The sequence below is a fragment of the Panthera tigris genome, chromosome B2 (genome assembly GCF_018350195.1).
Source record: "Panthera tigris isolate Pti1 chromosome B2, P.tigris_Pti1_mat1.1, whole genome shotgun sequence".
Lineage (NCBI taxonomy): Eukaryota > Metazoa > Chordata > Mammalia > Carnivora > Felidae > Panthera > Panthera tigris.
Window position 1 is genome coordinate 109,963,006 of NC_056664.1, and position 15,038 is coordinate 109,978,043.

Consider the following 15,038-nt stretch of genomic DNA (forward strand, 5'->3'; position numbering starts at 1 on the left):
GGCTTTCTTCTATAATATAATCCTCTTTAGTAAGCCAGAAGATAAATACTTTGGGAAAGACACGTGAATGTCTGTAACTGCAGCTTGAGAGGAAGTGAACCACTGGAAATCTAAGGGAAACATTTTCAAAAGATGATTTAAGTGAACTACAAAAAAAAAATCATAGAAAACCAATTTATTACACATTGAATCAAATGTCAAAGACAATTTCTTTCAAGAATCTAAAATATGTTACTTGTATATTTTGAGGACTATTTCCGCTTAAAAAAACATACAGATGAAGCACATAGGGATTTTTTTTTAACTTCACAAATTTTACTTTTCTTCCACTTGTTTTCACTGGTGGCCTTTGAGTGTTTAATGTGTACTTAGCATTGGGACTGTAAGGAAGGGCAAACACCTATCGTTGCTATGTGCTTGTTGTAGAAAATTTACTTCTAACTCTCGTGAAGTTTAGCTAATTATATTCCATTAAAAGAAACTCAGGTCCTATCCCATGATTATTAGTAGATATGATACAATAACAGGAATGTCAATATTTTGAAGGACAAAATCATTCCTGAGAAAATGAAAGAGATTTAAGTTTGAGCAGTTGGTCTGAAAATATGTTACAACTGAAATTATATGCCTCAAAACAAGAGCAATGAGGCAGAACTGAATTTGTTCTTATCTACTGACACGGCATCACCAACAGGGTGACATTTACTCACTGGCATGTGCACTACATCGGCAAGTCTGAATACAAGTGCATTCATTTAAGAAATGACAACTCTGGGAAATCCAGCAAAATAGTAGTTTTTACCGTGTTTATCTGTCGAAGGACCTTCACCCTGACAGACTCTTTAGTATTGTAAATAGGGAAACACATTTTAGGGAGGTTAGCATTGTTGATCCCAAACTGCTGCCCAGGGAGTGACACATGATTGCACGCTGTCTTAAAAATAGCTGAGGCTTATATACATCCATCCAGAACTTCACCGGTTCTTTTACCTATACACATACATACAAACATGTGCACACACACCTCTCAATCTTTAATGGAGTATTTTTCCTCGAGGTGGTCCTTAGTGATTATTTTAATCTAGTTTCACCTGTACAACTATATGGAAACTGTTGACACTTGGAACTACCTGGGCAATGTACCTGGGCAAGGTGTATCCATTTAGAAAAGCCTTTATTAAAAGTAGGGAGAACCTTGGCAAAATAAAATAAAACAAAATTGCAAAACTTAATTAATATAGATCTGTAATATGAAATAGTATTAAAATTGTCATATATATTATTTATTATGGTTTTAAATAAAACTTATCAGACTAATAAGACTTAATATAATCATCTCCTCGATCACATTTACTCCTCTGAAAGGAAGAAGAGCAATACAATCGCCTCCACTGCATCTAATAGGGTTTCTGGGAAGCATTTGTATCATGAGGGGAATAGGTGGATCAATTTCCTATTACTAGTTTCTGTAAAGGTGTGATATCATTGGTAACACAACATTAAGATGAAATGAGAATTTGTCAACTCCGTCTGCAACACCAGTCAATGTGATGTTTTTAAAGGCAATACCTTTGTTTTAATTTTTAACTTATCTGTAGTACATAGATATGACAAAAAGAAGTAAAAAAATTAAAATAAACCTCTGGAAAAAAGAATTTTGCCTATTAACTACCATAATGGAGACTGTGTACAAGTGACAATGGATTGTCAAGGTATTATTTCAAAGTTCTCTAATGCTCTCTTATGTTAGAGAGACTACTGGTTATGAATCCTCTAATTGTGGAAGGAAGAAGATTCTAAAATTTTGGTGTATTTAGATATATTGGGGCATTGGAGTTTGGGGTCTGAGAGTTAAGTAGAGCTTATAAAAGTGGGTGTGGCTATAAAAAGGTAACAAGAGGGATCCTTGTGGTGATTGAAATGTCTGTCTCTTGATTATCAATATCAATATCGTGATTGTGATGTGTTACCATTGGGATAAACTGAGTTAAGGGTGAGTGAAATCTCTTTGTATTAGTCCATAAAACTGCATATTAATATGAAATTATCTCAAAATAAAAATTAATAAAAGTTCCCAACTTAAAATTTTAATTTAGTTAAAATTTTAAACATACAAATGTTTTCTTATATTTTAGAGTTCAGCTGTCACTTGTCTGCAAATGAGACTCACAGATGATGAAATAGAAAAACACTTGAGAAATAAATACTAAAGGAAAAATTTAGAAATGTGTTCTAATATTTAAGTAAAGTTTTGTTCTTTTCATGAACATATGAGCTCCTAGGAGTGATTTACTTATGCAGGCATTGTTTGTGCAGGTAAAACGTCTTCATATATCTCTTAATTATACATTATAGACGTAGATATAAAATTATGGTCTTCAACATCTAAAAAAGTCTATCAGTAATAAGAAAATTCGGAAACTGGTTTAAATTATCTGATAGTTTCTTAAGAAAAAAGATTCAGTTTGGGCATTTTGGAGATTGATCAGAGTGCTGAGTGAGAACATCTAGAAGTGACAATCAACAAAAGGAAACCCTGCCTAAAGATATTAGAGAGACAAAAACAGGATCAGAGGGAAGTAAGAACAGATACAATTTTTAAAATAGGTGGAAACTCAAGGGGATAGATAATACAATAACAAATGAAAACCAGCAGAAACAATGGAAACAATAATTAATAATAGAGCAGATCCACCAAGAACCCAGATAGTGGAGTTATCAAAGAATTTAAAATAACTATGTTTATTATGCTTATAGAGATAAAAACTGAGCTTGACAATTCCTACATAATTGACATATGTGTATCTCTCTTTGCATTAAGCAGCAATCCTGGAACTAAAATTAAGGATTGAATAAAGAGACAGTTATGAGGCAGACTAGCAGGCTAATGAGATTTGAAAAATTATTTAATAAATTGAAACCAGTTCAGACAGAAAATATCCAAAAGGAAAGATGCCGAGAAAATTGAAGGAAAATGCAGAAGATACATTAAGGAGACATGGAGGAAACAGTGAGGATATATATCTGTATAATCAGAATTCCAGAAACAGAGGAGAAAGAAAATGGAATAGAGGCAACATATGGAGATAGTATGACTTAAATCACTCCAAAACACATGAAAGACATCACGATAGCATCAAGAAGCTTGATAAAACTCAAGAAGGATTTTTAAAAAATGTATAAAGGAATAGAAGAATAAAAAGTGGTGAAACAGCAAAGTAATAAAAAGAGTACAGGACACTGCTGATTATGAAAGACAGGAAGAAAAAATAAATTCAGCTAGAAAAAAATCACTTTCAAAAGAGAAATGAAAAGAGATCTAACTTTACAACAGAAATACTATAGGCCAGAAAAAAATGAATTAAAATATTTAATGTGCTGAAGGAAAATAGCTGCAAATCCAGAATCTCATACCTAGCAAAAATATTCAAGAAGGAAAGTAAGATAGTGACTTTCAAGCAGATGAAACAAGCCATTTATAACCCTCAGATCTGTACTGAGGGACATATTAAAGGGTGTGCGTCTGGTAAAAGAAGAACAATTCTTTCAGGAAACTCAGAATTTCTGGAAACTCCTTGTGTAGAAGGAATAAAGAACACGGAAAAGGATACACATGTATGTAAATCTAGAGCAATGACTCTCAAATATTAATGTAATTTAGAGTCACTTTAAAGGCTGGCCAGACAACACTGTGAGATCCCATCCCAAGATTTTGATTCAAGATGTCAGAGGTGGGCATTTACATGTCTCATAAGGTCCCAGGTAATGCGAATGCTGCTGGTCTGAAGCTCACATTTTGCAAACCATTGAGGAACGTTGATTTATAAAACAATGATGCCTTGTGAAATTTAAAATTTATATTGAATTCAGTCTATGCATATACGCACAATTATTTTGTGACAATAGTAGCTCTTCTGTTCAATAGGAAAAAGATGTCTTTTCAAGAAACAGTCTCAATAAATGGTGCTGAGTCAACTGGATATTCATATTAAAAAAAAAAACAAAACAATACTCTATCCCTTTCTCACACCATGCACTAAAATCAGTCTCAGGGAGATTGTAGGTTAAAATGAAAGGCAAAAATAATAAAACTTCTAAAGGGTACTATCAGAGAATATGTGAGTGACCTTGAGATATTCTTAAACAAAACCCCCCAAATACTATTCATTGAAGAAAAATTGAACTATTTTAAAATTTAAAATTATACTAATCAGAGACCATATTAAAAGTGCAATGACACTTCACACACAAAGTTTATACAAATGGCCAAAAAACATGAAAATTTGCTCAACCTCATTAAAAATCATGGAAATTATACTCAAACTACCATGCAAACATGCCTGTTCAAAATCAGATGGGATAAGTTAAAATGATGGATAATAATAAGATATGTGAGAATGTAGCACAGTGAGAAATCTCATATACTTCTGGGGGGAGGGTGAAATAGCACAACCATTTGGAAAAGAGTTTGGTGTCATTTAGTAAATTTGAAGATACTCATCCCACATGACCCAGCAGTTTCATTCCAACATAAACCCATGTGCACCAACAGACATATATTAGAATGTTTATATGTCATGATTCATAATAGCCCAAAATAGAAAAACAACTCAAATCTCCACCAACAGTAGAATAGACAAGAATATTGTTTATAAAATGGGATTCCATGCACCGTCACCAAATATGAACTAACTACATGCAACACCATGGAGAAAAGAGCCCTCTTTCACAGACGTAACACTGAATGAAAACAGCCAATCACAAAGTTAAAATGAATGATTGCATTCATTTAAGTTAAAAAAAAAAAACAGGAAAAACTAAATTGTAGTGCACAGCCACCTAGTTTATACAATTTTAAAGAAAAACAAGGAGGTGATGACCTTCAAAATGAAGATGGTGTAGCTTCCTTTGTTGGAAGGCAAGGCAAGTAGTTAGGAGGTGAGGAGAGAAGGGCTATGTGGGTACTGACAATGCTCTATTCCTTAACTGGGGTGGGCATTTACACAAGTCCGTGCTTTGTAATATACCACTGAGCTGTGCATCTTGTTTTGTGCCCCTTTCTGTATGTGTATTTTATTTAACAGCAAATGGGATAAAGTATTTTAAAATGTAAATTACTTACTATGTCCACTTTAAATATAATAGCAAACCAAATTGTGGTTTAAGGTTGCTTGAAAACACCAGAAGTCCTTAATTTAATTATTTTTCCAATAATACTTTAATTAATCCTTTAGTTAATTTATTCTTCTATTCTAGTTCTTACATTACTTTGCATTAATTTGGCAAGGTAAATTAATATTGAATAAGAATCAAACACACTGAAGTCATCTGGATAAACACCTTGTTTAATTCTTAGGTTACTTTGCATATTTATTTTGGTTTCAGAACTGATTTCAAATGTAAGAGTAGAGGGAGAATAATAGTAAAATTTTCAGAGTGAGGACTTAATAGTTTGTAAATATAATGAAGAAAATTTTTATATATACCTGTCTGACCTATTCCAACAAACCTACTGCATGATAGAGGCAATTTACACCATATATTGATATAGTAAAATGAACCTATTTGAAGAAGCCTATCATTTATAAATAATAAAAATATAATCACTAAATATAGGTCACACCATACTTTGGAGTAACAAAGTAAATTTTATCTTATAATTCCTTTCTAAAAATATGGTCTACTGTTTCCATCTCAGAGAGCAAAATTAAGTAATTGGTTTTTAAGTACCTTTAGGTTCTAAGATTTAAGCCTACTTGCATGCTAACAGGTTAGCTGGCCAGAGTTTCATGTGTGCTGTGGAAGTTGCAAAACCTCTGAGTTAGAGATAAACAACTTTATTACTCAGGAACAGCAAGTAGTCTAAGCACCAACATATTTTAGGCTTGTTTTCTAAGCCCTGATTCTCACAAGCCTAAGAGAAGAGGGTCGGATGTTATTGGCCCACATAGTAGGTGGTGTTACAGGACAGTAGCTTTGAGAACAGGGGACCAAAATAAACCTGCCTGCCCTGTGCTAAGAAGGGAGATACTACCTCTATCTTCCCAAACTCTAAGCAAACCTTTCATTCAGATGGAGGTACTATCTCTAGCTTCCAATCTCTTCCAAGTCTGTGTACTAACACTGTATACACAGCCTTGAAAAGATAGGAGAAAAAGGGCAGTTTGTGCCCTGCTCCTATGACATTCAGAAACACAAGAGAGCCATGAAGAACTGTCTCTCAATATTGGTGAAACCTCTTCAGAAAATCTCTTTATAGAATCCACAGGAGACAAATTTTCTTCAAGTTCTAGAATATTGGCCAAAAAGAAACTTTTCGAAATCTTTTGAACTGTGAATTAAATTATGTTGATAGTTCACTTTATATTCAGAATGCCTTTGAAGAGTCATAATTACATAAAGTCCTAGAAGGACATTAAATAAATAAATATATATATTATATTAAAAAATATAGTGTGTGTGAGTGTGTGTGTAATTTTCTGCCTTCCCATTTAAAGTGTAAATTCCTTGGGGGTAATGACTGTGTGTGTGTATGTAATGTATTCTTTTATTCTGGTTCTTACTAAACTTTGCATTAAATTAATGAATAAAATGCCAGAGGTCTGTCATCCTTCTCCTTTTTCTTTTGGTAAACATCATTGCTAAAGAACAATAAGAAGTGTGTGCCTGTAATCTGAGGGTTCTAACAGTCATCAAGGATGACAATGTTTACTTGTCTTCAAGACCGCCAATCCATAGAATCTACAAGAACGTCCCACACAGTGGAGCTCAGGAAATAATTGTTGCATTGAGTTGACTTGAATTTAGGACCCTATTCTAGTTTGTAAGCCAAAAGTTGCTCTTAGGGACATGCGCAGTAAAACATGCTGTGCTTTGAAAAGAGAAAACAATCCTTTTCCTCAAACCCTTAGACAGTCATCTGAGGCTGAAAGACTGTTCATTTAATGATAATTCCAGTATACAGGTGTGTAACACTAAAGAGAATGATTGCATGTGTCTCCAGAAATATATGCTTTATTACGAGATGAGAAGTGTCTATTTTTCCTTCCTCTGGGACTGTTTTTGTTTTTTGCCCCGGTGCTCATTTCCATTCTGTTCAATAGTAAGTCAGCAGCCAGAATTCATCGTTGAAATACTATTCATGTAAGTTCCTCCAGAGGTGTAATCATCAACACAAAGCTTTGGGACCACTCTGGTCTCCTTTTCTAAATTAAACATATCTGTCAACAACAAATGCAAAAAGTACAAAATATTTCTGTGTACTTCCCACATCGAAATGATCTCCTAAGGGACTTAGAAAATGTGTGTTCGTGTGCATTGCCATCTACAACAGCTACTCGCCGGCCGCTCCGGGGTCTTGCACACAAAGGGTGAGAGAGGGGCGTGGGGAGGCCGCGAGGCGTCGATGGCCCGCCTGGCCAGGTGATGCCCGCTCGAGTAGCCTGCCGAGGAGTGGGGACAAGGGGAAGGCTAAACTTGGGGCTCAGGATATTTGCATGCGGCGGAAATCGCAGTCCTCCCCAGCGGAGTCAGGGTGAGAGGAGCGGGGTGCGTGCGCGAGCTGAGTGAGCGCTTACGTCGCAGCCAGATCTGTGCTGGGATAATTAGAGAGGAGTTGGGCTGAGCCGAGTCCTCTTTTAGCAGCGGCAGCCGGGGCCGCAGCAGCAGCAGCAGCAGCGGCAGCAGCAGCGGCAGCAAGAGCCCGGAGGGGCGCGCCTGACTCCCGCCGCCCGGGGCCCCCGTGGAGAGGCCCGCGCCCCTCAGCTGCCGCCCCGCCGCGCCCACCGCCCCGCGGCTCCGGCGCACAAAGGCGGCGGCAGCCGGCGTGGCCTTGTCCATCCAGGCGTCCGAACCCCGCTCCCTCCGTTCTCCTCTCCCAGGGACGCGAATGGCCGGGCCGGGCGAGGACCTGGGACGCCGGTGGCCCTAGCTCCGCACCCCCACCCTCCCGCTGGGAGAGGCAGCGGGCTGCTGGCTGACGATGTGGTCGCGGCTGCTCCCCAGTGCGTCTCCGGCCCGGGTCCCAGCTGCCGCCCCTCTTCGCTGCTCGCTCCATCCCGCGGAGAGGAGTTGATGCTGCTGTCGCCGCCGCCGCCGCCGCCGCCGAAGCCGGGGCTGATGGATGCCAGGGAGTGCCGCATTGCTTAGCGTCCCCGCCTCCGGGTTTGCTGGTAGGAGCCCGCCGCTCTTCTCTCTTGCTTTGGGGTTTTGTAGAAAAGGTAGAGACATTTTAATTTTATCCTCCACTCCTCTTCTCTGCCTTCTCTCCCCCCGTCCCCCGCCCCCAACCTCGCATTTGAAATGTGTGTTCTGGGAAAGATCCCCCTCCTCCCTCCACCTCCCCCCTCCACCCCCGGGATAATTCCGTCGAAATAAAGGGTTAGAGGAAGGCAGAAGTTGCGGGTGGGGCTGGGGGGGGGGGGGGTGGGTAGCCCACGCTGGTGCCAACGCCACCGAAACCCTTCTGGTGCCTTCTGAGATCACGGTGTATCTAGGAAGGGAGGAGGGAAGGTGCGCTATCTGCAGAGTCTCCGCCTAATTGGATCATAATCATTTTAAACAAAATCCCACAAATGCCTTTTAAGAATAACATCTTTAAATAAGCATAAGGAAAAATAATTTCCTCCCCCCCCCCCCCTTCTCTCTTTTTCTTTCTGGCAAAGACGCTCTCTCCCCGCCCTGGAGCTCAGCGCTGAAGAGCCACCTTATTATTAATCAGAATTCCCATCGTTATCCCTGGCAGGCGCATCCTTCAGTAGGGACCGCAGAAGCATCACAGAGCTGGGGCTGAGATGTGCGTGGGGGTTGTTTTTGTTGCATCTTGGAAGAGAAGAGGACAGCATCAAGATCAGTGCCAACCGTGCTGGGTGGGCTTAGGGGTGTTTTGTTAGGGTTGAGGAAGGACAAGGAGTGTTGGGCCCGCCAGAGGTCCACAGCTCCTTAAAGGAAAGGGAAGAGGGAACCAAAGTGAGGTGTTGTTTTTAGGCGGTGGGAAAAGAAGTTCGTACTCCCACAAAAGAGCTGCCGAGAGGCAGGAGCAACAGGGTACTGGTCTGGACGCCAAGACAAACAATTTCCTGTACAGAAGAGGAAGCAGGCAGCAGGGAGGTCTGGAGGCCAGAGTGTGGTGGTGGCAAGGGCCAGGTCTGTTGTGGGACAGTCAGCAGGAGGAAGGGAAGGTTCAGGAACAAGCGGGACGATGACTCATTTACAAGCTGGTCTCTCTCCTGAGACCCTGGAGAAAGCTCGCCTGGAGCTGAACGAGAACCCAGACACATTGCACCAGGACATCCAGGAGGTGAGGGATATGGTCATCACCAGGCCGGACATTGGCTTTCTGCGCACAGATGATGCCTTCATCTTACGCTTCTTGCGGGCCAGGAAGTTTCATCACTTTGAAGCTTTCCGCCTTCTGGCCCAGTACTTTGAGTACCGGCAGCAGAACCTGGACATGTTCAAAAGCTTCAAGGCCACTGACCCTGGAATCAAGCAGGCACTGAAAGATGGCTTCCCTGGGGGCCTGGCCAATCTGGACCACTATGGCAGGAAGATTCTAGTCCTTTTTGCAGCCAACTGGGATCAGAGCAGGTAAATCCTAAATTCAAACTTGTACTAGGGATTCTTTTACTCCCCCATTTTCCGGATTTTACCCTGAGTCATGTCATAGTTTTACAGCCTTGGTGTTTTTGTTTATTTGGCTCATGGGGAGGGGAAAAGAAACTGAAACTACAAAATGAGGTTTTGGTGGCCATCCTGGGCAGTGGAAGAAAGGCTTTTCTTTTTACCTTTGAAACTCTTGCTTCGTGAGCACCTAGTTTCTACTGCAGCTTTCAGTGTTTTCCAGAACTGTGTTATTGTGCTGCAATCTGAATCATTCGCCTTCTAAATACAGCTGCTATATTTTTCACCTCTTGAATAAGTTTACTGTTCTATGGAAAAATGAGTCTGAGAGTGGAGACCACTTTTCCTCCTTGTTCCTAAAGAAATTCTTAAACTAAATTCATCATCATCATCACTGTCATCACCATCACCATCATCCTCCTCATCACCATCACCATCACCATCATCCCTCTTCTTAGCACTGAAGTTTTATTTTTAAAGAATAGCGTGGTGTTCAAGCAAGATCAAGTAGTTTTGTGGCTTGGGAACTTTTCTGCTTGGTGATGTGTAGATGAAGGAATAATACGATGTGTGTCACTTCAATGAAAAGGAAGAGTTGTGCCCTCTCGCTGAGCATGCCTGCTGACACTGAAAATAAAGGCTGACTGGTGTGTGTGTTCTACACCTGCCACTAATCTAAAGAATGTGTTTCCTGTCTGATGTGATTTCTCATCTTTTGTAAGGGAGTGGAAAATGTTCAGATATGTCAGTTGGTAGACTTTTGAGCTCTATTGCTTTTTAACGGAGGGGAAATAATATTTTTATTTCATCTACATTGTAATAGCAAGATGCAGAGAGGGACTCTTCCACTTGCTCAGTCAAAATTATTTTCTCAGACTGAAAGATATAAAAAATTATGAAAGACTCTTGTGTAAGGTAGTTTCAATTAAGTTCAAAGCTAAATATATTTCATGGGACTTAAAAATGTTAGCAGAACTATGAATCATAAGAAGCTGGTTGTTATAACATTGGTGTATTTTTAGTTCTGTGAATGGTGACTTTTGATGCATCTGGTTAGTTGAAAACATCTCAGGAACAATTGTAAAAGACTTTTACAGTTACTGAGAAAGTTTATTGATCTTACAGCTTTCTAGATAGGCTTCTTGGATTATTGAAACCTTAGAATGTGAGCTAATATTTTAAACAGGGTTTTACTTTTTTTAAGTTTTTAAAAAATGTTTCTATTTATTTTTGAGAGAGACAGAGAGAGAGAGAGAGAGAGAGAGAAAGAGCAGGGGAGAGGCAGAGAGAGAGGGAGACAGAGGATCCAAAGTGGGCTCTGTGCTGACAGCAGAGAGCCAGATACAGAGCTCAGACTCACAAATCATGAGATCATGACCTGGGGCCAAGTCAGATGCTTAACTGAGTGAGCCACCCTTAACCAACTGAACCACCCAGATGCCCCTAACAGGTTTTTTTTTTTTTTTTTTACTCTTTATATAGTCACCTATTCCCTGTAATTCTAAGTTGAGAACTACTCTGATTTCTTTTAGATAAATATAAAGACAAATTACTACCTGAAGAATCATAAAGCTAAGAAACTTAGAGTTAGCTATTGAGGGGGAATAGAGTTCTGTTTCTTATTTTGGTTATTTATAAAGATCTCACTCTACTTTTTATGAGGTGGCAAAGTTTAAAGGACCAAGAAAAGCCACTATTTGGCCACAATTTATCTTTAAGAAATTTTTGTTTCCCGTCTGAGATGGACATTGTAGGGTTATGCAAATCAATTTTTGTGTATATCAAAATTGAAAAATTTCTTCAAGAAAGAACCTAATCCATATATCAGAGTGGCATTTTGTTTATTGTGAGCTACAGTAAAATGGGAGCTGAGGAAATTTTATATTTAAATATATCTCAAAATCTCTCTGTTAAAGATATTAGAGAGGCAGATTGCATTCAGTGAAACTTGCATATACATCAGACCTTTATTCACTTATCTTTATAAGTGAACTAATATTCACACTGACATAAATCTAATTAAGATGAAAGAGTTCTCCTCTATATGGGAAGCTAATATTCCAGATTTAAAGAATATGTTTTAGTTCTCTATCTCATTCTTTCATAGAAAGGATAGGTTACTAGTAATCAGAATCTATCTCCTTGGAAATCCATAATGGGTGATGATTTATTAATTGGTATATAAAATTATTTTTATAATTTAAACATTAAAATCTCATATGTGTGAAATTAAAAATGAGAAGCTATTTCTTATAAAAATACTCTATCAGGATCCTTAGGCTAAAATTTGTAAATTCTGTTTCTATGGTTGGAAATAAACAGGTATAATCAAGAAGTTATAGAATGTCAAGAACAGAAGGTACACAAGTTATTTTGAGCTTGTCTAAAATTCCTCCTATATTCTTAAAAAAATCATTCCTTCCTTCTTCCTACCTGCCCCCTATCTCAGATCTACATGTATCCAATAACAAGGACTAGTGGATCATCAGTTCTATCGTCTCAACATTCTCTGTAAACTTTTATCATTGAGATATGTGTCTAAGAACTGCCCTGGAGCCTGCAGGACAGTTTCTGGCAATACCTTTCTGGCAGTATCAGGGTCTCACCAGCCCTTCTCCTACCTTTGGTCTGAATCCTTTTCCTTCCCACACTGCACAGCCTCAATTTTTAACTGACTCGACTTCTACAGAAGTCTGTGTCACCTTCCCTTGATGTTTACCTTACTGCTGTTTTGTTAGGTGAACATGCTACCTGCCAAATTCTCTTCGTTCCCATGCCTTCCCTGTTCTGGGAGTCAGATCCTGCTCTCATCCTTCCAGACCAAACAACCTGGGTCTCTTGAGAAGACTGCACATCTGATCATGATTTGGACCACCTTCCTTGTGTTGTTCAGTGAATTGCCTGGCTTTCAACAACTTTTTTGAAAAGTAGCATTGTTTTAAAGAAAATAAAATAGCATTGTTTTAAAGAAACAATAGGTGGGAATGTCCAAGATTACACAGGGAAATTCCAGAAACGAGGTAGAAGAAAGTGTCTCCTTTATTTGGAAATAAGGTTATTTCCAACCTCCCAAGGGAAAAGCAAGATTTTTTTTTTTTAATGAATTTTGAAAAAATTTGTAAAGATCTCTGAAATAACTGATCTGTATAACAACAAAGATGAAGTCTTATGTTATTATATTTACAATAGCATGTGACCTAGAGTTAATGCAAATCTATATTGAGTTGAAGTGAGTTACGCATTAAAAAGAAAGAATTCTAAGTAGGAAGTTATCTTATATATACTTTCTCCTATGTTAAATTTGTAGGACAGTTTTCTGTGCTCCTCGGGAGACTAGCAAAAGTAAATGTGTGTGAGCTGTGACTATAAATAAAATAGTGGCTCTTTCCACTGCAATGTAGTGCAGGTCAGTTTCAGGTTATTGCAAAGAATTGGACCATTTCCAAAGCTTTTATAAGAGACATGGAATCTTCAGGAAGACTATGGTAAAATAATAATATTCACAGCATTATCACATTCTAATATATCTAAAAAATAATTAAAATACTGAAATGTCAAAATGACTTTCAATGTGATTTGTGGTTTTTCTCAAAAGGATAGAACAGGCTCAGATTACTTATTACATTTATTGAGTAGGCTCTACCTTGGTAAAGATTCATACAATTTCATATCATTTCTTTCAGTTTGTCTAACATAATTTCTGAAAACAAAAGTAAATTCCACAAAATTACAAACAATTGAATCGTTACACCACATCACTAGGATGCAATAATCTTCCACATATCATGTGCTGTATTTCTTTCCTGGATGATAGTGCCCTGATTAGGACTCTACAGATACCTTCAAACTGTCCATTTGATTGCAACAACAGAACATGAGGATAATGTAACACTGAAGCTAGAAGGGATCATACTACTTTAAGAAAAGGACGTTTGGAATGAAAGTAGATCACAGTTTAGACCCTAGAGCATGAGAGCAGGTATCTGAGAAGTTGAAATTCACTGGACCGTAGTTCTTGCAAACACTCGTGAGGAAATTATGTCACCTGAAACGTCCTGATGACACCCATTCTGATAGTTGGCCCGTAGGCTGTCAGCATGCAAGTAGCATTTTACCTCATTAGAATTCAGGGTAGTCCTCTACACTTTTGTACAGCAAACAAGCATTTATCTGGAAGCTGGTTAATAACCTTTAGAAAACAATTACATACAGCTAAAATAAACGACTCCTAATATAGTGGCAATTCAGAAGCACTGACCGTCTTGCATTATGTTTGGCTTGTCATGATAAACATTGATTATCACTTACAGTATTGAAGCTCTGGAAGGGATAGAAGAATAGCGGGTCAAACATCATGCTACGATTCTCTAACTTATCCTGGAATTTGCCTAAAAAACGTATCATTGTAGTTTGTTTGTTCCTATTGTGTGGCTTTTTCACAAAAAAGACAATGATAATGTTTGCAAGTTCAGATTGAATTATGATTCTGCTCACATTTATTAAAATAATGTGGTCAGTCTCCAAACTGAAAGACAGTTAAGTTGATAATAGATTAAAATTTTAAGACAGACATAGATTATACAGATTTGTTTTAATCCCACCATGAAGTTTTATTCTTCTCTGGAAGTGTGCTATGAAATAAAACAAAATGAAGTAAAAATTGCTAGGAACAGTCAAGCACAATTAACTAGATAATTAGGGAGAAACACTCACACTCAGTGATCTTGAAAACAAAACAAAAAAAACAAACAAAAGAAAATAGGCTTCATCTTGAGGCCTGATTTTTGAAGACTCAGTTTATTAAAGTTTATATTTATTTATGTTTCAACGTTTTGTTTTACGGTGTTATATATCGTGTCAAGGTCAGGAATCCTTACCTTTCAAACCCTGGAGACATCATTGTGCTATGTTATGGGTGGGTTTTGAGATTCAGTCAAAACTGGAAAAGCATGTGTGGATTCCATGGCACTTCTGTTCCAGCAGAACCTCTCTGTATTGCTTCCTTATAAGGAGGCTCTTTTAACAAAGATTCTGGAAACTGCATCTTATTCCAGACTATGCCCTTGGTTCATACCATGGAAAATGGGAAAGAAAAAAAAAAATTGTCCTGCGAAATGTTAGTGGAATATTGGAACGAATCTCTGGAAAAAAATAGGACGGTCTCTAGAAACTGGGGCAATTATACAGTAATTAGTGAAATAATCTTGAAATAACAGCAAAGACCAAGAGTGCCAACCTTAAAGTAGGATGTTGATTGGGTCTGACTTGAACTGGGATATTTTCATATTTTAGATATACAACTTTAAACAAAGTTGAAGAGAAGCAAAGGATTTGATGTTTACTACACTGCACTGACAGGATACCTCTAAAGAAATGTTTAAAGATATTTTAAAACATAAGCCAATAGTTAGTAAATT

At 38.2% G+C, this 15,038-nt stretch overlaps 1 protein-coding gene across 1 annotated transcript in view; it reads left to right on the forward strand.

The window, feature by feature from the left end:
* The first annotated feature begins 8,980 nt into the window (after positions 1-8,980).
* The window catches only part of CLVS2 (clavesin 2), a 63,012-nt gene continuing 56,954 nt past the window's right edge, over positions 8,981-15,038 (forward strand). Inside the window, exon 1 of the mRNA XM_007078668.3 lies at positions 8,981-9,588. Coding sequence (XP_007078730.1) covers positions 9,200-9,588 — 389 coding nt within the window. The 5' untranslated portion in view covers positions 8,981-9,199. The remainder of the gene's footprint in view (positions 9,589-15,038) is intronic.